Source organism: Poeciliopsis prolifica, unplaced genomic scaffold (genome assembly GCF_027474105.1).
Source record: "Poeciliopsis prolifica strain line A6 unplaced genomic scaffold, Auburn_PproV2 SCAFFOLD037, whole genome shotgun sequence".
Lineage (NCBI taxonomy): Eukaryota > Metazoa > Chordata > Actinopteri > Cyprinodontiformes > Poeciliidae > Poeciliopsis > Poeciliopsis prolifica.
Window position 1 is genome coordinate 2,149,903 of NW_026562412.1, and position 26,103 is coordinate 2,176,005.

The 26,103-nt window shown below is 37.5% G+C and overlaps 1 protein-coding gene across 1 annotated transcript; it reads right to left on the bottom strand.

The window, feature by feature from the left end:
- Positions 1-1,527: 1,527 nt before the first annotated feature.
- Positions 1,528-25,611, bottom strand: rnf144aa (ring finger protein 144aa). Its single transcript, XM_055053224.1, has 8 exons — positions 25,212-25,611; positions 13,536-13,686; positions 12,668-12,772; positions 11,160-11,220; positions 9,333-9,549; positions 8,943-9,090; positions 7,948-8,037; positions 1,528-5,007 (listed from the first exon to the last, which is right to left on the bottom strand). Exons 2-8 carry the CDS (start codon positions 13,668-13,670, stop codon positions 4,876-4,878), a joined length of 888 nt encoding a protein of 295 aa, XP_054909199.1. The 5' UTR covers positions 13,671-13,686; positions 25,212-25,611; the 3' UTR covers positions 1,528-4,875.
- Between the last annotated feature and the right edge of the window lie 492 nt (positions 25,612-26,103).

A 26,103-nucleotide genomic window follows, 5' to 3' on the forward strand; every position in this document is an offset into this window, starting at 1 on the left:
GGTGCAGCGGCCTCCATCCCTTCCTGTTTCTGCAGACTCTGAGCTTTTATCTGCTCCTCCACCAGGTGATTCAGATCAATCCCCGCGCCTCCTGGCACGCTCCCCGTTCAGATAACGCATCGGCTCCGCTGCACATCCACAAACTCTGTCGCTATGGCGCCCACAGATGGCAACTTCCTGTGGTCTCGCCCGGCGATTGGCGGAGAGACTTCCAAGCGGAGAGCAGCTGGCGAGGGGATGATGTATCGATGAGCGTTTGCACTTTCATTTTCAGGGTTGTCTTGTTAATGCTCCCGATCCAGCATCTGGCAGGAAGTCGACACAAAGGCAGAGAGGAGAGGGAGAGAACAACCTGTTCTCTGGCAGACCTTAACAAAAGGCTGACACATGTCTGATGAGCACAAAGAGCGGCACAAGAACAGACAGAGCTGCCCAGGATGAAGAGAAGACGCCTGATGCAAGCTAAACATGTGAACACCGCCTGTTAAACGTCAATAACCAGAAACAAAATATTACAAATGCTCAATCTATTCTGTTGCTGAAAATTTAAAGCTGCAGCACAAAACATCTATAAAAATAAGTTTTTTAATTGTCTCCATGTTGTGACATTTTATGGGACAAATAATCTGTGGAAAGATTGATATCCTCCAACTGCTATTGCCATCTGAAGAAAACACCAAAAACAACCAATCAGAGCCAGGAGGAGGGTCTTACCGCTGCCGATCATCCTGATGTAGTCGCTACTTAAGGTGCTTTTAGATGGCAGCCCATGGAGGGAAAAAATAAAACCCATCTGTCCATTTTGCAACACGCTTAACCCTAGTGGGGTAAGTGTAGCGAATAACAAAATTAATGATAAATAATAAAGACTTTGTGGTATTCCAATTAACAACCTGGTATTTTAGTTGTGTTACCATCCCCTCGCCACAAGAGGCAGTAAAGATGTAACTAGGGAGAAGATTTAGAAGTACACAGAAAGATACAGGATTCATTAATGACTGTGAGCTGCACTAAATACCTAGAGGTGAAGACATCAGATTTCAAAGGAAGATAAAAACAACAGCGCCCCCTTCATTTCCGGAGTGTAATGGTTCCATTTCCCGCCCTTTCCGTTTGGTCTTCTTGATATTTCAGGACTGCTGGTTTAAAATACTCAAGAATTTACCAACATGTCATCGGCAAAAGAAAAACAAGTATTTTGCATGACCAGAACGTTTTAAGTCTTTTACATTTATCCAAAGTAATTTTGTATTCTTGAAGATGAAAATCATTTAAAATGTTATTTTACTTTTTGTATTCTTTTACTTTTGGGTAAAACAGTTCAACCTGTACTTTTACCAGAATATTTTTTCATACAAATGTCTATTCCTCTATTTAAGCAGAGAATGTGAGTACTTTTGTGTTCATGCTCTTATTTTGAAGTGGCTGGAGACTGCTTACGTAGCACTTCCGGTGCACGTTCTCCATTTGCCTCAATAACTATTTAAGACACGAATAGGAGCAAAATAAAACACAGACAGTCGTGAACAAGATATAAACATATAAATACAATGTCTGAGGGCGTTAAAAACATGACAATTATGTCACATTTAAGTTGTATTTCAAGGACAGAATGAATTAAAGTTAGCTTCGACAGTTAGCTTCCGCTAAATCTTAGCACAGAACTTTGTCTGAAAATCATTTTCCTTGGTATTCAGGAAATCTGTTAGCTGTGACCATGATGATGAAATAATGCAGCATTCTTTAATATTTACACATCAGACTTCTTCAACGTGTTATGTTAATGTCCCAACTCCTGGAAGTGTGAAGGGTTTCATAAACAAAGATGGCTGAATGCATGCTGACAGTCTCTCCTGCTCAGAGGCTTTTATGGGGTCAGAAAACGTTTTATTTAAGAACCTTTTATCTTTTTTTACACAATGACAACACACTGATGACATCATAGAATCAACTTACAGTAAAGGGCTTGTCAACAATGCCTTAGCAACACATGCTCCCTGGGCTGATTAGCATCAGAGGATTTTTACCTGTAATGCGCCAGGAGGGCTGCCTGATTTAGGCCTTTAAGGCTTTCACTTTCTATTTGGCTAAACTTTCAACCTAAGCCTAAAATCTTTCCACAATAATGTGGATACAAAGTCCTCTGAGGTGATAAGTTTCTGATAAACTGAAAGGGGAGCGCCACTCATTTTCAGGTGAAAAGAGAGCAGGGGCGTAGCCACAGGGTGGCTGAGGGGGGACCGGCTACCCTTATATTCTACATCCACTCCATATCAGTAGAATAGATGAATCATATTAACCAAATTAATCATGATTCAATATTATTGAAGTAATCATCAACTAATTTGGTAAGCGTTTAATTGTTAGCTGGAGCATAAAAATGGCCATTTGCTGAAAGAACAACACAGAACAGTGATTGAACCAAAACTATACAGTTTATAAACATTTAGCATTTAAGATAAAAAAGAGAGAAAACAACCTCTTTTGTAAATCCTCAAGTTGCAGTTTAACCTTCACCTGTAAAAATTAAAATTCTTTAAAAATTAAAGCAACTTTTGCTATCCATTTATTAATCCAGAAGATAATCAAAAGTTTTGAGCTACAGACGCATCTTTTACTACAAATTAAAGATATTTATGTTATTGCATTTTAGGCAATAACATTATTGTTCTATTTGAAGAAGTAAAGAATTACTTCAAATATTGTGTAAAATAAGGCTTATGTGGTTAAATGAAAAATTTGCCAATTTTTTTATCTATTGGTCAATATGATCCATACAATAATCAATTACTATAATAATTGTCAGCAGATGACAGAAATGCACCTGCTGTAATTAATAATTTTTTTAATTTTAATTTGTAGAAATAGATTATTCCTATTAATTAACAAGAGATTATAGCCAACTGGCTAATTTCCATTTCTAGTCCCTTTGGCAGTTTCATTTATATGATGTTTAATATAATAATAATGTGAAAAATCAGCTACACACAAAAAACTCTTCATAAAGGAGCAAAGCGGGAAATAAAACAGTTATTTGCAATTTGTAGTCAGTAATTTTGACTAAGTTCATAAATTGAACAGAGTTAGCTTAACGGCACTAAAAACAGAGTTTTATACAGTTAAGCTATGCTAAGCTAAAACAAGCTAATCATGTGATTAGCCACTGTAACAAACAAATCTATGCTAGGCAGATCTATGTGTTTTATTTGGGTAAATAAATAGCTTGAATATTCAAGGTTTGTTCATGAAATTGCAATTTTACAGTTTGTGCTCCTGCCTGGCCCCCCCAAGAAAACAAAATCTAGACCCGCCCCTGCAAGACAGCTGGGGGCAAATTTTATTTTAACAACAAAAAAAAACAACAAAAAAACAATATTTTTGTTAGAGTTGAGTGGCAATCCTCTTTAATACGTCTGCCTAACAGCTGGAAAAAAGACTGTAATATACAAGACACACGACTCTCAGCACGGATCTATTAAAAGCGCAAGATTATAAAACATTGACATCATCGAGAGGACGTGCTGTACAGAGAGCTGACATGCATGGCGCAGCTCTCCTCTGCTACCGGCTGAATCTGTGGAGCTACATCGAGTGAGGCGGTAAGGCAGGGGTGTCCAAAGCGCGGCCCGGGGGCCATTCACAGCCCTTGAAATGATTTTCAGTGGCCCTTTATCACAATTCAAGAAGGATTTAAAAACAATTTTAGGGTGAAATCTTAAAATGTAAATGTATTAAAAGATTTTTGCTTAGATTTTATTGATTAGTAACTGGGGTTATAAACATCTTTATTACTGTTTAATAAACTCTTCAATATGAAGCCATAAAATCTTCTTATTGCTAAAAAGACTGGACCTCTTGCAATAAATCAATTTATCGCATGAAAAATTAAAACAAACTCAATAATTTTCATTATCATTTTTCTGTTTTTTTCTACTAAAGCTGGATGAAAAAAGTAATTAGTCTCAATTAGTTTTCATTTCATTTGTTGTTTGTATTATTTTGCTTATTTATTTTGGAGTTTGAAAATATTCCAGTGTTAAACATTAATTAGAATTTAAAGTTTACTTATATTAGAGAAAGTGTTTCCTGATTTTTGTTACTTGAAAATGGTCTCAAAGCAACAATATTATCATTTATCACGATAACTTCTGGGACAATTTATCGTCCAGCAAAATCTATTAATATTTAATAGATTTTGATAGTATTTTAGAATTTGAATAAATATAATCCTTGATTCCATGTGAGAATTTTAACTGAAGGTTTTTTATGTTAAAATAACAGTTGCTCCAAAAATATCAACTTGAAAAATTTTGAATGTTTTTTTTTAAATCTTTCAAACCTGCAAAACTATTTTATATTTTTTATATTCAGTAATTGAAAATCTGTCTGCTATCATGTTGACTTTCCTGCCCATCAGGAAAAAATAAAAAACACACAAGATATTTTTACAATAATAATGAAATACAAAAAAACTGAAAGTATTTCCAACATGGCGTTTCTGGCCCCTTGCCGAATCGTTTGGACACCGCTGCAGAGAGGGAAAGCTTTAGTGTTTACAGAGCAAAAAGGTAGAAGTCCTTCTACGAAGGCGTCCGTTCAGCAGACCAGGAAATGTTCGCATCTGCCCAAAATAATTACAACACCAAAAAAAAAAAAAAAGAAGAGCAGACGTTCTTCGCATTCACAAACCGTCCAAAGTTTTCCCAACGTCTCAGCGGAGGAGCGGCGTCTTTTCTGTCCTCCTCATGCAGAGCGGCGGCTGCTTCAGGCCCAGCTCGGAAAAATGAAGCTCTCTCAAAGCTGGTGGGAGGAAAACAGAATGGAAAAGTGGTGAAAGTCGACGGGAAGAAGATGCGACGCGTCGCTGCGGGGCGTTTAGGTCGGCAGCGGGTCGTCGTCGCCTTTGCTGCATTTGCACTTGCAGCAGAGGACGATGGGCGTGGCCAGCAGGAGGAAGGGCGAGGCGACCAGCAGGAGCAGGCCGAACCCGGCGAAGATCCCCACAACCTGACAGGAAACAAACTACAGTTCAAAAACAGCAGCAGCAGCTTTTACAATATCTTTAGGAAGTGTCTTTTTGTCAAGAATTACATTCAAACAATGATTCTTTTGGATAGAAGAATAAAGTCTGTTAGTAAAATAAAGACGTAATATTCCCAGATAAAACAGTTTTTAATCAGAGCGAAGCTTCGTTATTTAGATCTGTTGTGATTCTTTCTTCTAAATAAATTTCTTGTTCAATCATTTCAAAGTTCTGATAATAATCTGATCCTGATGTGTTAAAAAGGGATTTTTTCCTGAAGTATAACAAAAAATTACTACTTCATCCTCATAGAATAACTTTTCTCATATTGTTGCGTCTTATTTAATTAATTCTTGTAATAATCCGACTTCATTCTCTTAAATTAATGTTTTCTGTCTTATCCTTAAATTTTCCTCACTGGATTTAGATTTATTAATCTGTTTTGCAGAAAATTATCTTCGATCCGTGGTTTGCAACCTTTACAACTTTTTATTCTCAGAGAAACCAAATAAAACTCGTTTAGAGCTGCAAATGTCACACAACTTCTTGAAAGAAAGACAAATTAGAACAATTAGTAAAGTTCCAGGTTTTCATTACCTTCAACACGCAGCTGAATTATATTACTGTGTGGAAGGAATCTGTAGAGTTTATGCGATTCACTTTTTGGATTTAATCCTGGAAATAAATTAACTTCTCGAAGATATTCTTTTGAGCTGTTCAGTTGCTAGCATTGGGCAGCAGGGGGCAGCAGAGGGAAGTTAAAACCAAAATTCTTGTTTATTTCCCTGCAGCAGCAGCACAACAGAAAATAATAAATATAGACACAAAAGAACAAAAAGAGAAGAAAATTTAGAACAAAAGAAAGGAATAAACAAATAAAATGGAAAAAAATAGGGAAATTAATATTCACAATGTCTCCTAATAATCTTTGGCTAAAAATTCTAACAAATTATCAAAAGTTTATAAATATATATGTAATAACCTAAAGCAGAGTTTAGCATTTTTCCATTTTTCAGAAATGGTTTTAGATCCTTTTTTCTTTAATTGATTGGAAACTTTATGCTTTCTAAATATATTTTGTCTATTTCAAAACCAAAATACAGAAATAAAATGGCAGTTTTGGAGAAATAATCAATTTTATAGTGCAGATTTTCATAAAAAATTACAAGATTATGTAACAGCTGTGGCTCTAAGTTAGTTTCATTTTGCTGAACTGAGACAGAAATTGGATTTTTAGGATTTTAACAATTGCAGAATGCTGATGTAGATAAAAGAATAAAGGACACGTTTAGAAAGAAATGAAAATTTCCAGATTTTTTCAGACTATATATGGCAATTTAATAGCAAATGTTAATGCGATAAACAATAAGATTGTTGTTTTGAGACCATTTTCACTGGAGTAATAATCCACAAACATATTCTCAAAGATTAATAAACTTTAACTTCTAATGAAGTTAAAGTCTGGAACTGGAAGACAATTTAAATCCAAAACAAGTACAAATTAATTAGGAAGTTTCTGGAAACAAAACTATTCTCCAAAAAAAAGACCAAAACACCAACCTGAAGACATTTCTCAGGTAGAAAACAGAAAAATAATAAATTATGCAAATGGAAATTATTGAGCTACTTTTAATTTCTCAAGCAGTAAATTTTTTAGTGCTTCCGTGTAACTTATTAAATTCACCACAAGGGGGAACCAAAGCACAACAAAATGAACAACTTGGGGAACAACAAGAAAAGAGACTTGGAGCTGAAACATGTTTTTCCTGCTCGTTTGGACATATTTAGGATTGTTAATCATTTTTCAGCATTTTATTTGTGTTTCTGGTAAACAAACTCTTTCTCCCTGTGAAGCACAGATTGGACCTGTTAGCCGGTCTAGACGCTGTTCTCTGGTTTAGATTATTCAGAGACTCAGCTGTCATGCAAACACGATCATCCTGGAACATTTCTCCCGACAGAGAGAGAAAGCTTCAGCAGGATTCAGCCAGATGAAGTACAATCACATGACTCAGCCTGGCCGCGCAGAACAGATGCCAATGTGTATGCTAATGCCGGAAAATAGCAAGAACGTCGGACACAGTGACGCACCGCGCTCTGAATAGACAACGCCAAACTCTGAAGGTGAAACTTCAGAAATAAAACCATCTGTGGGAGAAAGAAACACATTCTTTCTCCGGAGTTTACTTTACGCTACTCTCTGGAAGTCAATAAAACTTTAAAATGGGAGGAAGTTAGCAGGATCCACAGATGTTTGATAATTAAAGCCAGACTGAGGAGTCAAAGGAAACCGTCTGCTGGATGCTTCACCATGACAACGACTCAAAACAAAACCCGTGATACTGGAGAAGAAGTCCTGGGTCTAGTCAAAGCCCATCTTGAGCTCATTTAGATTCAGTCTGATGATTTAAACACTGCAAAAATACAAAATCTGAACAAGTATTTTAGTCTAGTTCTCGTGAAAATATTTTAGGAAGCATGAAATAAAACAACACTAACTTTTCAGCAAGTTATAAGTTTGTTTTAAGTCAATAATTCTTTACTATTTCTAAAATGTACTGTCTTCAACATTCATCTTCAGCAGGAGCGCCACATGGAAATAAACAAATTAACTGCAGATATTTAGCCAACAAATATATAGCAGTTCAGTCATCCAGCCACCAGGGGCGCTGGAGCCAAGCCTTGATCTGGAGGCACCAGATTTAATTTGGAATCAGGTTGTTTGGATCTTTTTGTTCAGGGTTGTTAATTTTACAGCTAACTTTTTACAGTTTACAATTTTACATCTCTGAAGTACATTTTTGCAATTTAAATGAAGTTTATTGTTTTTCCCGTTCATTCACCTCAAGTTACTAAACCGTGTTGAAATCAGAGAAACCAATGAGAAAGAAACATCAAGTGCAGGAACAGGAAAACGTTCCTACCTGTGTTCTGTGCCAGATCACCGACGCCCGGGAGTGGCCCAGTTTGTTCCGACACGGCCCTTTGTCGTAGTGGATCAGCAGGAAGTCATCCTGGTGCACACACACACACACACACACACACACACACACACACACACACACACACCACACACACACACACACACACACACACACACACACAGAGTTAAATAGCGACCATTAGTAGCCTTAAAGACGTCTAGATGTCTCCTCATGCAACCAGCTGAAGAATTCTAAATCAAATTTGTCTCTTCTAATGAACCGAAATGAAAATTTAAATCTTCCCTGACCAGTTCATTTATTTTCTCCAATTGTATTTTGTTAAATGTGACTCATAATTCAAAAACACAAAACCTAACAAAATACTTTTGTCTACTTTCAAATGCAAACGTCTTACTTCACCTGAAATAAGACAAAAACTAACTTAAACTAACATATATGAGCTTGTTTTAAATAAAAAAATCCTTATTATTGATGAAAAAGTTCTAGTTTTATTGTCAGGTTATTTGATTTACATATTAGAGGACGTTATAATCCACTAGAACCTTTCATCAATATTAAGGAGTTTTTAAAACTTAAAAACAAACTCATAAATCTACATGAAAACTTATTAATAAGTTAGTTTTGTCTAAATAAGCAACTCTCTTGGGTTGCTAGGTAACGGGTGGAGTTCTGCTAGCTTAACTCCACCCGTTACCTAGCAACCCCAGCAGAACTCCGCCCGTTACTTAGCAACCCCAGCAGAACTCCGCCCGTTACCTAGCAACCCCAGCAGAACTCCGCCCGTTGGCAGGGAGCCAGTCAATAATTAGTAGATTTTTAAAAACATGAACTTGTTGTCGAAAACCGCCGGGTGTTTTTTATCTTCTCTTTTTAAGCGCTTTATAATCTCTGAGACCCAAATGGAAGAACCAAAACATGAAACATGTGAATTTCTCCTAATGGTTCCCCGTTAAGGTGAAACGAGTCCGACTCACATCCAGGGACTCCAGGCAGTACCAGCAGAAGGCGTGTTTGCAGTTCTTGCACATCATCTGGGCGCAGCCCTCGTCTCTCTCGATGTACACTTTACATTTGGGGCAGCGCTTGATGGGGGCGTCGTCCTCTTCGTTCTTGTAGAAAGAGCTGCAACCCAGCAGGAAATCAGTTACATTACGTCTGTAATACGTCTTTCAAAACAAAAGCACATTATTTTAAAATGTGCTTTAAAATAATGTGAATTTTTATTTGCAGATTATAGTTACAAAATAAAAATAGTTACTGTAACTTTTTTTGTAAAAGTTCCACATCTACAAATTGCTTGTTAATGTGAATCTGAACAGATTATTTCTCTCTGCATTAGTGGAGCTTTAGATCGTTGTTCTGACCTGTTTTCGCCGGGCAGGAAGGAGGCGATGGGCGGGTTGCTCTCCTGGCAGGCCTGCCCCGCGTGCCAGGCGGCCTTGCAGGCGGAGCAGAACTCCAGGGCGCAGACGGCGCACTGGACCAGCTGGGGCAGAGCAGGGGAGTCGGTTTCCTTCAGCTGGCAGACGGCCTGGCAGCTGGAGGACGGGCACCACGTCCTGCACGGGTCCAACAGAACCTCTGGAGCCACGGCAGCAAAATACATCACTGTTTAAAAACTAAAGCACGTCTCTTTGGATTAAATGAACCTAAACAAATTAATTTATTTTAATCACTGCAGAAAAGAAGAACTAAAATGTTTCCTAATGAAGGTCAGTGCAGCAACTTTCAGTTTCTTTATGTTCAGTCCATCTAGGATTTCATTATCATAACAACTTCACTCTCATATGTTGTGACTTTTCTCGTATTATTATAACTTTTCTCAAAGTAACACGGGAAAAGTCGTAATAATTAAAACAGTAAAAAGATTTTTTCATGAGATCTGTGCATTTTTACTTTTCTCTTAGTGTTACAACTGAAGTCGTATTTAATTTTTTTCACATTATTATGACTTTTTTGTATTATTACGATATCTTCACATTGTTACATATTATTATGACTTTATTTTTGACTACATAATATGACTTCGTTCTCATGTAATATTCCGACTTTTTGTCTAATAAACACTGTTTTCTCAGCTTTGCCCTAATCCTCCATCATGCAACAAACCTTCAAATCGCAGAATAATTATTTATAATGTGATTGAAATGTGATGCAGTGAATTTAGTTATTTTAAAGCTGAATAAATATTTAGGAACTCATTCAGCTGAAAATGCTGCATTTTAAACTGCATTTAAAGAATGTTTCTGTCACTTCATTGCAGTTTTAATTAATGTGAAACATTTAAATGTCCAAATATGTTAGTAAAACACAGAAACATTCGTTATTCTGCTGGTGGATAAATAAACTTTCTTCCCCTCCTTCTATCTCAAATATTTGCATCCATCTCCAAAGACAATTTTTCTTTTCCTACTGGGTCAAAGTTCACAGATTGTTGTTCCTCCATTTTATTGCTTTTTTTCCTGTTTTCTCTGCCAAGAACCCCGAGAACCCAGAAACACGTCCGGCTCGGTCTGAGCCCAGCAAAATGTTCTGATCCAAAAACGTTCATCTCTCTGAGGCTTTTTGGTTTCCAGACAACAACAAGATTAAAAACTTCAAACTTTTCCAGCATCGCAGCTTGGAGATAAAAACAATATGAAAGGCATTTAATAATGTCACCAATCTTAATCTAAGCTATTGCCAGACATAATGAAAAAATTATGCAAGTTCTCTCTCAGATAAATAAATTTTAGTTTCAAACAAAAGAAAACATTTTAAATATAAAAAGTAAACAAACAAAAACAATCAAATCCACAAATAAAATGGGTACCAGAGATGTATTTTAATTTATTACACAATTAATTGATTTAATGCTTATCTTGACAGGCGCAGTTATTAATAATGTGCTGTAATCTATTCAAAACAAGATAACTTCATTCTTATTGGCCACAAAGAAGGAAATTTTAGTCTGTTTTAATTTCAGACTGAGAAAAAAATGATCTGTCCTTTTATACAAAATATATAAATTAATAAATTCCAATTTCAAGCCTTTAATCAAACATAAGATTACACTTTATTATAAAACCATGTAGTTTGATTATGAAGAATTTTTCAAACGTGATTGAAATTCAAGCATTTTCAAGGTTTTCAAGCACCTGCAGGAATCCAGGTGTGAATAAAAGGAATCAGTAAAACCTGCAGCGACTTACCGCGCTCAAACTGAAGCTTCTTGTATCTCTGCATCATCTCCGTCGCCACCATGCACTCGATCTGCAGACAGACCAGAGGACAAAAGGAAATTATTCAGCTATATTTACACAGAAACACATTCATCATTTCAGGAATAGTATCACCTTATTAAGCTCCAGTTTTACTATTTTCTTGCTTCTGAAATCAAGAGAAATTTTAGCTACTGATGCTAAATAATAAAAAAAATCTCATGGTATGAATAGAAATGTTATTTTTGCAGTTTTTTTCCCTCTTTGTTCAATGAGAGCTTCAATAAAAAACAGTAAATTAGAAAATATGATGAAGTGGCATGACTGAGAGCAGCTTAGTGATATTATTTACCGATTTCAGAAGATTGTTTCCACAAATTTCTTAGTTTAAACAGTTAAAATTTTAGACTTAAAAGGGAAAACTCAAATTTCCAAGTTTTCTTTTGAAAATTTCTGAAAGTTTCAGATTTTTGTAGAAAATTTTCAACTTTTCAAACTCAGAAATGTTGAGATTAAGCTTAGAAATTTCTGACGTTTTAATGCAAATATTTAATGCTTTTTCTAGAATTTTTTTAAAATAAACCTAAAAATTTCAGAGATTTTTGACCAAAATTCACTTTTCCTTTTTTCTTTTCTACCTATAATATCCCTAATACGATGCCGTATATTTCAGAGAGAATGTTTTTCAAGTAGAATATATTTCATTTTTTACTTATTACCTAAAAAATATTGCAGTTTTTTACCGACAAATCAAATTCTAAGTCCATCCCTGGATCTGATTCTTATTTTGTGGGAGGAAATAGAGAGAGCAGCGTCCCGTTGGAGCAAACAGGGTTCGCCTCATTTAGTGGTCGAAGCATCGAACGTTCAGGCTTTGTAAAGAAGAATCAATTTCACAGCGAAGGACCTGCTGAGAGAAGAGAAAGACCGGCAGGAGCAGCTGGGGTTTCATCAGCAGCAAGTTGATCAGACGCTAATTGATCAGAAACATAATGTTGCGGCGGGCAGAACCACAACGAGCCTCTGAGGCGCAGTAAAGAACCGAGCGGATCCGACCCACACAGAACACACAGAGCTGAGCCGCAGCTTTAGAAGGATGCAACAGGTTGCGACGTGACGACACGTCTCCAGCCGCCTGCTGGAGGGCAAGAAGCAGCTAGCTGACGCTAACTAGCCGTCAGGTTGTCAACAGCGCGCTAAAGCTTAAATAAACGCATGACAAAGAAAACAAGGATGCAGTGCTTTGCAGCTAATTAGAGAACCAGATAATAAAGTCAGGAAAAAGTTTTAAAAAAATAAAACAAATGGTGATTTATTCATATAAATTGGACCCAACTTTTATGTTACATATGGACTAAAATCAAACATTAAAACAAACCTTTACCTTGGCTTTTTTCTATTCTTCCTAAGACACTAAGCGGCTGCTTAGTTTGCTTGTACCTTAGGCCGACCCTGACTAAAACAAAAACAGTTTTGGTGATGACAGTTTTGATTTTTACCTCATTTTCCTGCAAATGTCCTCTTTTAGGGCAGGCAGAGTCAGGACAGCTAATTGCAGTTTCAAGGCCTTCTTTAATCAGGAGCTCCACATACTGCTTCAGGCACTGAAAATAAAATGCAGAACAAAGGTCAGAGCAAGTATTCACACCTCACAAACTTCTTCACCTCATGGTTCCAGTGGAAATCCTCTGACTGTGAAACCAGAGCGTCCACTGCCAGGAAAACTGCTCGAATTGAACCTCAGCCTGTATTTAACTTCTTTTAGATTAGAAAAATTTGCAAAGTAAATAGTAGATATCAAATATCAGATAGCAAAGCTCAGCTCAGAGTGTTTACTCTGCCCTCTGTAATGGTCAGCGGTGAGTGAACTCTGGTAACCGCTGCTGCCAGCCGGTTTGAGGAAATGGCAGCTAAATTTAGAGCTCATTCTTGGTTTGGTTGTCACTTTCTTTCTGCAACATTGGATGATAAACCAGAGTTTAGTGAAACTATTTTTGTGGTTTTCACTGTGTTAAAATGACACATTGATTCATTAACAAAACAGAAATATGTCTGGATGAGCCACAAGTGACCATAAACCAAGATCTTTTTCACATTTTATCATTAACGCATTTTATTAGGATGTTATGTTATCAACCACAAATGTGCTAATAGTGGAGCTAATTTTTGGTAACTTTGTAAACTATTAGCACACTCAGTTTCCTTTAAGTTATTTTTTCCAGTTAGATTTTAATTCTCTAATTACGTAATTCATTTTTTAAATACATGTTTGGATCAATTCTACAGGCAACAAAAGCATTAAAGCTTAATGCTTTAGCTAACCTTGTAAACAATTAGCTTAAATGTGACAGAATGTGTAAAACTCACCAGTGTGCAGAAGACACATTGGCACTGCGTGATGGTGGTCATCTGCTCCAGTGGAAACTCTCCAAGGCACAGTTTGCAGGAAACCAGGGGGTCAACGGCCAACTCCCAGGTGGGCCGGTACCGTGCGGTGGTCATCTTCACCTCCACAAAGCTGAGGCGGGTCAGAGGAGAGCCGCCGTTAATTCAGACACAGACAAGTTGCTTATGCTGATGTCCAGCCAGTAAAGTAACTGTTGAGTATCGATCATCCGTTTAAATGTGAACCAGACCGCGTTGAAAGGGGAGAAATCAGAGAAAACAGGAGAAAATGGAGAGAAGGCAGAAAAAAGCTGGCGTTTATGTTGCTGCTGCTTGGAAATGTTAACCCAGAAATAGAGCTTCAATTTCTAACTCTAGATGTTTACAGTTAGCATCAGGACCAAACCTTTTTCTCAAGAATCGTGTAGCAAAATTAAAAGATGCTTCACTGTCAATTTATACGTCCATTCATTATCTTTTGATTTGTTTTATCTCGATAGCTGATGGTTTTAGCCTCTCTAGTGTCGTTAGCTCTAGCTAAAGTCGCTAGCTCCCGCTAATGGTGTAAGACCCTAGTAATGGCATATGCTGAAGCTAATGTAATAGACAATGTAAGCTCAAGCTGGCTTTAAATCCAGTTCATAACTTTAGATATAGCTGAAGGCACTAGCTCTAGCTAATGGTGTTAGCGCTAGCTAATAGAACTAGTTCCTGCTAGTTTCGTTAGCTTTAGTTAATGGCGTAAGCGCATTCTGGTGGCTTTAATATCTGTGCTCTAGCTAATGCCGTTATCTCCAGCAAATGGCGCTAGCTCTACTTTCATTAGCTGTAGCTAATCGTATTAGCTCCAGTTTATATAATAAACCATAGATTACAAGCCGATCGTCTCAGTTTGGTTCAAGACAACATGTGCCTAACTGCTGATGAAAGGGTGTTTGTAGCATGACCACATGACATATTGTGGTATTTTTATTTAACATGTTTGAAGTAAGTTATGAGTTTTTACGTATCCAAACATCGACTTTTAGGTTAATATGAAAACTACGAATATTCAGGCCAACGTGTTCCAGTGGTCATAGATAGCTTTGAGGAAATAAGGGAAAAGGAGAGCATAGAGGCAGCTCAGCTACGTTTGTCTCCACTTAATCTGTGAGTTAAAGATGTGCTTTGTCAGATTAAGCCGCGCGGACTAATAAATGCACTCCGTCGTTCGGGTGAGCGCGCACACAAGCCGGCCTTTTATATGCAGAGCGACACCAGTTTACTGCATAAACACCCAACGCCAGCCATGTTCCACTTCATTCCAAACAACACACTTTATGGCATTAAAGGAGAAAACAGCTCAAAGGCTTTGGAAAATCCTGTGGTCATCTACAACGGCCTTCTAAGCCCACTGTGAAAATTCACTTTGCATTAAGTAACATGGCTGCCCCTCTTTCTGAGAGCCGGAACGGGTTATTTTGGGCCGTCTCGTCTCAGCCTGCAGCTGAGCGCAAACAGCTCCCACTCTGCTGTTTACAGGAAGTGGTCCTGCCTCTCAGCGTCAGCACCATCAACCTCTCCCCTTGCTGCCTAGCAACCACCCGGAGGAGGATGTCAGAGATGGAGGAGGCAACGAAGATAGAGAAAAAACCACAGATTGTTCTGCGTCAGTTTGCTGGTTGGCAGCACAGGACAAAGAACGGGAGGAGAATGAGGTTCAAGAGTTCACAGCACTGATCTGTGGACTCGTGCTGCGTCCATGTGCGACCCAGAGAGGCAGGAGGAAACGGGCCGCATGTCGTCCAGAACCGATTCTCTACCTCAGTCACCGAAAAATTAATATCTATTAATTAAAAATGGAAGAAAAACTAAATGTACAAGCCTAAATTCAGTTTGAGCTTCATAAATTAAGTTTATATTTCTAATGATGATTTCAGATTATCAGGATAAAACTAAAAGCCTTTAATGAGTTGCAATGCGTTTTTCTTCATCAGTGGAGTGTTGTGCAATAAGCACACACAGAACCACTTTATATATGGCATCTAAAAAGATGTCATTTCGTCCTCATCTGGATTATTCAGATGCTCTGCAGGAAACTTAATGAGTTGCAATGCGTTTTTCTTCAGCAGTGGAGTGTTGTGAATTTACTGAAATGATTCTTAAAGGAACCCTGATCAGTTTATAAAGGTAATTCTAGGTTTTGTAGCATAAGAGGCCTTTAATAGGCCGTCCATTAGGACTAAACTATGAACTCCCACTGATAGGCAATGCTAGATTTCTCTTTTCTCCCCGTTGTTTTCAATTCTCTAAAGCAATTTCGTAACATGATCAAATCTGAGTAATGCCTATTTCTGTGTTTTTAAACAAAACCTTAATGCTTTGGTGGATTACTTGGGTGTGCAGGATAAACGAGTAGAGATGCAGCAACTTTTCTCTGTTGGGCAACTTAACTTTCCAGTCGTCACTCTAAGCAGTGAGTCAGTTCCTGGTTGACTCTGCAACATATCTCATTTAATAATGAACTCTTCCTCCTTCACATTTCTTCATCATGTCGTCTGTGGGAGGACTGTGGAGAAAACTCTGCGCCTCGGCTCTGACTCATTCAGATTCTCATCCGTTTGTTCGTTTCCAGGCTTCGTGTTGATCAACATGAAGCAACCAGCAGCGGGGATGATGCTCCATCATGAGTTTATGAAAACTTAACGACCAATCAGGGTGCAGAAGGGAACCGAGGAGAGAAGAGTGTCGTTTAGAGAGGGAATGACATCAGATTACATCATTTATTTAAAATAGAGATTAGCAACATGTTTGGAAGCATTTCAGATATTTAAAACAAAAAAAAAAAAAACTAATAAATTATTGATATTGATTAATAACACAGCCATATTGTCCTGCCCCTAAAAAGAAACAATACCTAAATAAACAAAAACCAGATTAATACTTTAGAAAACTGGTAGTTTCCCTCAGCAGGGAGCAGCCAGTGGGTCTCTGTGTCGGATGAATGGGCAAAAAATAATCAATAAGGTAAGAGCTGGGAGTCAAATGCAACCCTAAGTGGTTGTCCCCACATGTCGGTCATTACTCTGAAAGGCTGCTCTTATATTAACAAGCTGCAGCATAATTTATGACCTAACGACTTAATGGCCCAGAGAGAAACCCACAAACATGCATTAAAACATGCGGCGGGTCGGGTTATGGAGGACTGGAGGGTCAAAATTTATTTATTTACATACAATAGCAAAAGCTAATCTGCTGTCAGTTCTAAGAAATGTGACTGTTTTTGTATTTATTTGATATTGGAGTAAAAATTATCACTTCTTTTTACTCTCTAGCTACAGAAAATTAACCCAAAACATTTTTGTTCTTCTTTAAAGGAAAAATCAAGTTTATTAAAAATAGAACTGTTGTTGCTGTAACTCATATTAATTCAAATGCTTCAAAGAGTTATTATCAGTCTGTAGCAGTCTGTATTGCACTGAATCTGAAGAAGCCTCTGACTGAAGACACAGTACAGAGTGTTTCACAGGAAACTAATAATTTAATTTCACAGGAAATCCAAAATACCAGAAGTTCACTGCAGAAACTATTCCTGATTTTTCCTGATAACTTTTAATAAACAAAAGTTTGTAAACAGATTTCTTGTTGTTTCATATTAATTAAGCTGTGGTGGAACAAAAGGTTGACAGATTGTTAATTGTGCATAAAGATTTCTGCATAAACCAGAAACTTTAATAATTTACTGCATTTTAAAAAATAACATTGTTTTTGTTTACTGCTGTGGGAAACATTAAAATGATAAGAATATTGAACATTTTCAGCTGAGTTGACACTTTTCAGTGTGAAATTATATAACATCTCAGTATTGTGTAAGAAGCATTCACTGGATGTGAAAACTACAGAGAGAAAGAGAGAGAGAAACAGGGATCAGTCCATTTCACTCCTGCACAAAACAGACGCCACTCAGCTGCCGCCATGTTGGACAGGGCGTGGAGACAATTAGGAAACATTCTGACAAACATATTTTATAGATTAACCAATTATAAGAAGTTCATTCCTAACCAGAATCAAAACGAGTATCAAATAAATTATCTAAAGTACACATTCAAAGTAAACGAGTCCCAGATCGGCCGGTCGCTCGCTGACGAAGGCCATTATTCTGGAACAAGCGGCTCCTCCCTCGCCACTTCCTTCCTGCTTTTCCGTCCCTTTGGAACAAATACGTTTCATCCGCGCAGTTTTCCTCCTGCTGACGAGTTTTCTAAGACTGTTGGCTCACCAGGAGGCTGTTCATTATAAGCTCAATGTAAAAATTCAACATTTTATGTTTGTCCAAAGTGTGGCTCAGGGGCCGTTTGTGACCCTTTGATGAATTTTGTGTGGCCGCTGACTGCAATCCAAGAATGGCACAAACGTGGCCTTGCAAAACCTTTTGTCATTTTTTTTAATCAAGGCAAATTTTTAACTTACCCAACACAAGATTTTTACTCTGGTGCTTTTTTTTTTTTTTTTAAAGAACAATTTTATTTACAGAGACTTCAAAATTCATTCTGATTGTTTTTTGTTTATTTATGTTCTATATTTAAAATATCTTCCAGTCCCAGAGTTAAATGTTCATAATAAATGAAAGCTTATTGCATTATTTTCCCATTAGCATTATATTACCTGAAAACGGCCCGAAATCAACAATACTATCGTTTATCGCAATAATTTATCAGCGAAATTATAACCCTTAGAGGGCGATGTACTGCGTTGTGACACGTTTTGTATTTCATAAACTTCATTATAGCTGGATACAGCCTGTTAAAATAAAATAACACGAAGCAAATACCTAAATGAGACAAATATATTTCCACCAGTTTGACCCAGAAAATTGACTTTACAGGAAGGAAGTGAACAATTAAATGTGAAGAGCCAGCAGTGAAATCAGCTGGGCTGCCGTTACGTTTGCCACAGAGAAAACAGCCAAACAGGTTAATTATCATGTTAATGGCTGCTTGCCCAGTTCAACCAGCAGGATTACAGCATTCACCCGACTCAGCAGCAGCGGAGCAGCTTTCTGCAGAAATGGGCTTCCCTCTCTAAAACGTACATGGATTTAAGATCTTATGACGACATTTTGTTGTACAATTGTAACAAACGTCTTTTTTTTAAACGTATTTTTATCACTAAACTGCATACACTACCTTTACATTCGTTTTATTTTGAAATGTATTGATATTTAATGATATTTTTATATCATTAAATATATATATTTATATATATATATATTTATTTTATTTAAGACAAACTGTCTTAAATACTCATTTAAATTTGGTCTTATTTAATTTTTGGGTTACAATTAGCAAAAATAACAAATTAAAGCTGCAACTAATGATTATTTCATTAATTTATTATTCTGTCAATTGATTATTAAGAGTTGACAAAGTCTGCAGATTTTTCTTTTTACCAACTTCTCTTACACAATATTAGAAATATGAGAAAAACCAAATCAACAAACAATTCAACTCATATTTTAATCAGCAAACTAAATATTTTTCCCCCTAAAATGCAAGAACAATTAATCATTTGCAGAAAATAATGTGAAAAGCTGAGCCCTCATCAATTATTTTTTAGATTAACCAATTCATTAATTAAATAAAACAGATTTTATTTTATGTTTTACAGAATGAAGGAAACGCAGTTTGTGTATCACCACAAACACAAATACTATTCTGAAAATGTTTCTTTAAGACAGCAGTCACATAAAGACGTGAAATTTGTGTCACTAATCTGCACATTTATGTTCTAATTTATTGGTACTATTTATGTTTTCTTTGAACAAACATTTAATAAAGCAGTAAAACTATAAGTCCTGACAATAAGGACATCATTAATTAGGATTAATCGACAATGAAAAATCTAAATTCTTATCAGCAGAAGAAATTTATCACGATAAATGATAAAAACGAAACAATAAGTACAGAAATCACGACGTCACCGGAAGCTGTGCAGACAAAAATAAACAGTTTGGTTTCATAAAGTAATAAAATCTTCATAAAAGTGTGATCTGTGTCTGTGACACTGTGAATTTCTCCCAGACTCTGACATTTGGTTCCTGTTGTGAGACATAATATGGGATCATTTGCACACAGCAAGAAAATGAGATCTGCTCAGAAATATTCAGTAAAGGCTGATTTAGATGAGTGGAGCGAGCCGGGTCGACTTGCTCCAGGAAACACAAGAAAGATGCAACAAGACGCATCAAACCTTCTGGAAAAATAAACCCACAACTATCAAAGCGTAGAAAAAATATGTGCAGGGGTTAAGAGTTCAAACTAAAACATGACATAAGATTCAGACATGTATAGAATAAAAAAAGGCGTACCCCAAGGCACAGTTCTCGGTCCATCTCTTTTCAGATTTTGGTGGAATAAACTATTTGCCATATTCATGCTTGTGTTTACATTTAGAGCCAAAGAACTCAAATTCAAACTGGGTCAGGCCAAAATTTCATTTATTAAGCCTGCAAACAGCACAGAAAAAACGAACCAACAATGAATACAGTATCAGTAACTTAAAGGCTGCAACGTTAAAGAACGGCTGAAGAGTAAAGAACTGAAAATGATGTCTTCCAATTATTTAGTCATATTTTCACTTTTACATTTTTGAACACAATAAGGCAGTTAGCTGCTGGTGGACCCAACAACCGGGCTGAGCAAGTGTTAGAGGGAAACCCCGAGGTCATGAACGTGTTTACTTTAATAAAACACTGAAACAATGAGAGTGTGAGCTGCAGAGCGCCGTCATCCTGCCGGACAATAGAGTCTTCATGGTGAGCAGAGAGGAGAGCGCCTCTCCAACAGAGAGCCACTCACAGGCGCAGCGTCCAGCACACACACACACACACAGACACACAGACACACACACAGACACACACACACACACACACACACAGACACACACACACACACACACACACACACACACACACACAGACACACACACACACAGACACACACACAGACACACACACACACACACACACACACACACACACACACACACACACACACACACACACACACGGACACACACACACACACACGGACACACACACACACACACACACACACACACACACACGGACACACACACACACACACACACACACGGACACACACACACACACACACACACGGCTGAACTGGAATCAGTCACACAGGATTTTCAGACTAAACAAGAATCTGCAGTCAGTTTCACCCCAGAGCGACCCGAGGTGTGTGTGGAACGATTGTGATAAAAAATTTAATCGGTTACTTATTTTTTGGTAATAAATAGTTTTGCAGGACCGTGGCAGCATTTATACCACCAAACACACAAATATTGTTCTTGAAATTATTTGAAAACTACACAGAAAACAAAAAATTTCAGACATTTTCTAGGGAAAAAACTTTGTTTCCTCCAAAGGACATGTACTAGAAAAAGTAGAAAAGATTGAAAACTTGAAATTTGCTAGAAAAAAGTGGCATTTTTAGATGAATCTCAAAACTTTGAAGCATAAAATTTGAATTTCTGCATTCAAAACGTTAAAATTATAGACCTACAAAAAATTTAGTTTTGAAATTAATCTCAGAAATTTTCTAGAGAAAATACAGAAAAGTTGGAGTTTGAAAAGTCAAAAATTAGCTTAAAAAATCTGAAATTTTGACTTTAATTGTAGAAAATTTGCAGACAAATCTCTAGAATTAAGTTCAAAAAGTTGAAAAATTCCTAGAAACAAAAAAATCACAATTTTATCTAAAGTTCAGAAATTTTGTTGACGAAAAATTGGAAATTTCTGGATTCAACAATCAAAAATTCTTGACTTTTGAAACTCAGAAATTTCTAAATATTTTCCAAATTTTCTTCTATAAAACTTTATAGATTATATCAGATTAAACTCAAATTTTCTGATATTTTTGTTGTTTATTTACTCTTTATTTCTCTGACTGTCAGAAATAAGCTTCTTCAGGCCACTACTTAAAAAAACAAAAAGTATTTTATTAACATTGACTGGCGATTAATATCACTAAGCTGCATACAGCATTTAAATCTTATTTTCTGATTTACCAAAATGTCAAACACTTCTAATCACTAAGCTAATCATTTTTTTAATTTTGCATGACAACGATGAATCATAATGAAGGAATCAGGACATGTTTTATGAGTCTCAGGGAAGCGGTGGGAGGAGGAAGCTTCAACCTGACGTAGGAAAGGGTTCGACTTCCTGTTGGGTTCGCCGCAGACACACAAAGGAGGGAACCCATCAAACGAGAGGAAAGGAAACCCCTTCAAAGATCGACGGAGAGCCGAAAACGGCAGCAGAAGTTTAAATGAGAGCAGGGAGCCGTCGCTCGGCCCTTTGGGGCCTTTTGTTCCAAACCACAGCAGCTTTTAGCCGAACACAAACAGGAACGTCCAGGTTTCATCCGGTTTCCATCCGGTTTACTGGAAAACCAAGAAATCAAATGTTCAGAGATTTAGAATATTGATATTTTGGTTTAAGGTTTAGTGAGAAACCAGGGGATATCTCTGCCATAATAAGCAATAAATCAACTAATTGCACGATAGATTATACAATATTTAAAATATCTTCCAATTGCAGAGCTAATTGATCTTTAGAAACGAAGGTTTATTGATCTTTGAGGCCAAACCTGTTTTATCGAGCCATTATCAATATGTTACTTTAAAATTTTCTCAAAATAACAATATTATCATTTATCGCAATAACTACCAGGGTGATTTATTTATCGTCCAGTGAAATTTGTGCAACTAAATTTGTTGCAGTTTCAAAATGTCAAAATACTAAAAATAAAACTTCTTAATTTGTGTAAATCCACATTGAAAATCTGAGGAGAATAATCTGAGTTCATGTTTTAAGAAGAGATTTTCAAATCTGAAATCCTGGGATGGCCTCATAAAAGCTGAACTCTTAGAGAGGGTCTGATGTGAAGATGTTCCAGTTCACATGACTAATGCGCATCTCCAGAGGCCATTAACACAACGCGGTGATTTATTCATGTTTTGGGCCAACATGTGGTCCGTCCCAGATGAGAAACCCGGTTCTGGACCAGCAGGTTGCCATGTCTGTATGTAGGCACACAAAAACATTTATGATATTATCGGATATCGGCCCAAATCTTCATATCAATGCATATCTAGCTCCAATATTTAACATTTTTCCTCTTTCTGTTCTGCTCTTCCATTAGACTTTAAATCAGGGGTGTCCAAAGTGTGGTCAGGGGGCCCTGAGTGGCTCTTGCAACCAATTTTTTGAGGCCGCTCGTCTGAAAAGAACAAATATAAGAGAAAATATATAAAAATAAATCACTTTAACACAAAACAAATAAAATATGGCAGTTAAAGGGATTGATATATGAGTAAATGTTTTTTTTTTTGAGTTAGTAAAATGTTTTTGTTAAGATAATAAAAACGGTTTGTTGCTTCATTAAATTATTGCATGTTTAATTTATTACTGAGCAGATAAACTAAACATTTGAAGCAGTTTTGGTTCAATTGCTCCATTTCTTCAGTCTGTCTGATCAACTCCTAAATCAGTTGACCATTATTTCGATAATCGATTAATCACGATTAGTTCGATTAATCACGATTAGTTCGATTAATCATTTCGGCCCTGCAGGGCTCTCAGGAAGCCACTAGGGGTCGTCTTCTTGTGTTTGTGTGACCTTTTTACTTTAACTTGAGAAGCCTCTGCAGGCTTCCAGCCACGCAGCATCACTGAAATGCTAAATCTTGGAAAGTGTCAGCCGGTCAGGAGATTCCAAGGAGCGTTGCATAACGCCCGTCTCATTTTACCTGGCAGAGCTGCTGCTGGGCAAAAAGCACACATGCATCCCATGATGCTTCACCTGGAACCCGGCGCCTCAAACCCCACCCCAACAACAGCAACACACTAGAGCGTCATTGAAGCCGTTGCATAAGCAGACAGAGACAGACAGACAGACGACACCCAAACGGTCCGATTCACCTTTTGGGTGGAATAAAGCAGCGACTGAGTGAGGGACGAGGTCTGAGCCTCGTTACCTAACCAGGTAACATCAGACGTGCAGAGCTCGGTAGTTACTACATTTTTTTGAACAAATCTACTTTTAGGAATATTTATGCTGTAATTTGAGTTATTTTATTATGAAGTATCTCTGATCTTATTTTAGTCTGTTTTCTACCCACTGAATGAAAAACAAACATGTTTTAACCAGAAACTCACCAGCAGCTCCTGTTAAAGTTTAAAACGTTTTATTGAAAGAAACGGATTTAGAAAATTTTTTATTTTTTGTTACTTGCATGAATTATTGTCATTTTCTTCTTAAAAATAGCAAAATTTCCACTTAACTTTACATTTTGGTTTATCAAATCATGTAATTTTTAAATAGTAACAGATTGATAATTTGATCAGTTATTCAGTAATTGAGTAGATTTTTAACAAAATACTTTTTACTTTAACTTGAGTAAAAGTATGTTGAAGTACTTGAACTCAGGCGATGGTGTCAGTGTTGATACTCTGCCCTCCTTTGCACCCAACGGGCCGTGAACTGGGAGTAGTTGGGTCCCAGTGGGTCAAACTGGTTTCTAATCTGCTTAACGCCCAGATCGCTCTCCAGGCCAAAACCTATTATCAGTACCTGCCAAGGTGGCGGCTACGCATTTTGTTTCCAGCGGTGAAGCGATTACAGCCAATCAGATCTTTATGTTATGTGTTTTACAGGCCATTTTATAGCACAAACAACCAATTATCTTACCTTCAGTTGTAATAAATATGCTATAAATATGAGTCAAAGGAAATTTGACTTTGTAGTTTGAAATTGGGCCTCTGTCTCTTTAAGAAACTCCTGCCCTTTCTGAATCTCTGCCTTCAGGAAGTCATCACAACGGCTATCAATCCCTGATCAACCTTCTCTCCAGCGTTGCTCTGAGAAGCAGCTCCTATAACGACAGTAGTTCCACCAGGTGTTTGCTAATTAATGTTGGCTAGTCTGAAGGAACTGAGAGGGCGTGTCTGGGTCCAACCAGGCACAAATGAATGGTTGCCATACATAAAAGAATCAGGTCTGTGTTTGATGAGGGAAAAGCTCTATGATGGAAAGAAAAACTAAAATCTATTTTACATGATACAGAACCTTACAACCTGCCGACCCGGATTCTGCCCAATAACTCTGTGTGAAGAGTTGCTAAATGTAGCAAAAAAGTCAGCAGGAAAGAGCCTTTTTTTCCTGTCCTACCAACACAAACGTAAACATAGAATCACTTTAATATCATAGATCAAAATGAAAGGTTGCATGAAAATGTTAAGTGGAATAAAAATGTTTTTCGATTGTGCAAAAAGTGGTGACAAAAAAAAAAAAAAAACATTGGCTGAACATCATAAACAGCCAGTATGAAAATGGAACAATTAATCGTTTAGTTGGTTTTTAATCATATTAAAGGCTGCAGCTGCAAACCGACTAATTAGAACCGGTTCGGTTGGTGATGACAGCTGCCTCCTGGAAATGTCAGGGAACTGAACGACCTTTCAGATCCGCTCCTGAAACCTGCGGAACGATTCTTTCTGGGCTCATCATGGAGACCAGCAGATTCAGGGAGAAAACGCAGAGCTCTATAAATAAACCCAATGAGCGGCTCGCAGCTCCCGCTGCGCCTTACCTGGTCTCAACAGTTTGACCTCAGGAGGGAGAAAAGATGATCTCCTGAATTGGATTAAGCCGCCGAGCCGTCAGCCAGTCAGTCAGGCGCAGGGGGGGAGCAGCCGCGCAGGTCTGATGCCCATCTTCACGTTTCTGATCCGGGCCCTGACGAGCAGCACCAGCCGAACACGAGCAGCGGGACGGGAGTCCGGGCTGACCCGGTTTGTTTTCACACCACGGAGGCTCCAAACTCTCCACAAAGCGACTCCGGCCGTCAGGATGCGGCGCAGATTCCGCAGAAAGCGGCGGACCGTCCCGCTGCGAGGAAATCCGGGGGCGGCGTGTTTACCTCCCCTCCGTCCCTGCTGCCGTTCTCGGTGGGGAATCAGCTGCTGCTCGCTGAAGAGACGCCATTTGTCTACAAGGAAAGGCTTCCAGTGGGCTGCGCAACACTGCCGCCCAGAGGCGGAGTCAGGACCTGCAGCTCGTTTCACTCCCGACAGCTCCCTCTGCTGGCTGAACGGTTCCATTACATTTAAACCAGTTTTAGGCTCAGATCATTTTCGCAACTTTTTTACAGTTTTGTTTCGGAAATTGGACTATTTTCATTCACCATTTAAAAGAGTACAAACAACAAAGCTGTAAACACATAAATTACTGAATATTTCTGTCTTGTCTGTAAAATCAGATTTTTTGTTTTTATGTTGATTTATTTACTGCGGAAAAGAAGAAAAAATAATATTCTGGAAAATAGAGTCAGATAATCCTTCATTATTCTGACATAAAAAAAGTTGATATTCCAAAAAATGATCCACAGAAACAAAAACAACACAATGCAAGCTAACTGACAATAAAATTATAAATATGTATTGTGGTCATATATAAAATAAAACTGAAAGCAACTAAATAAT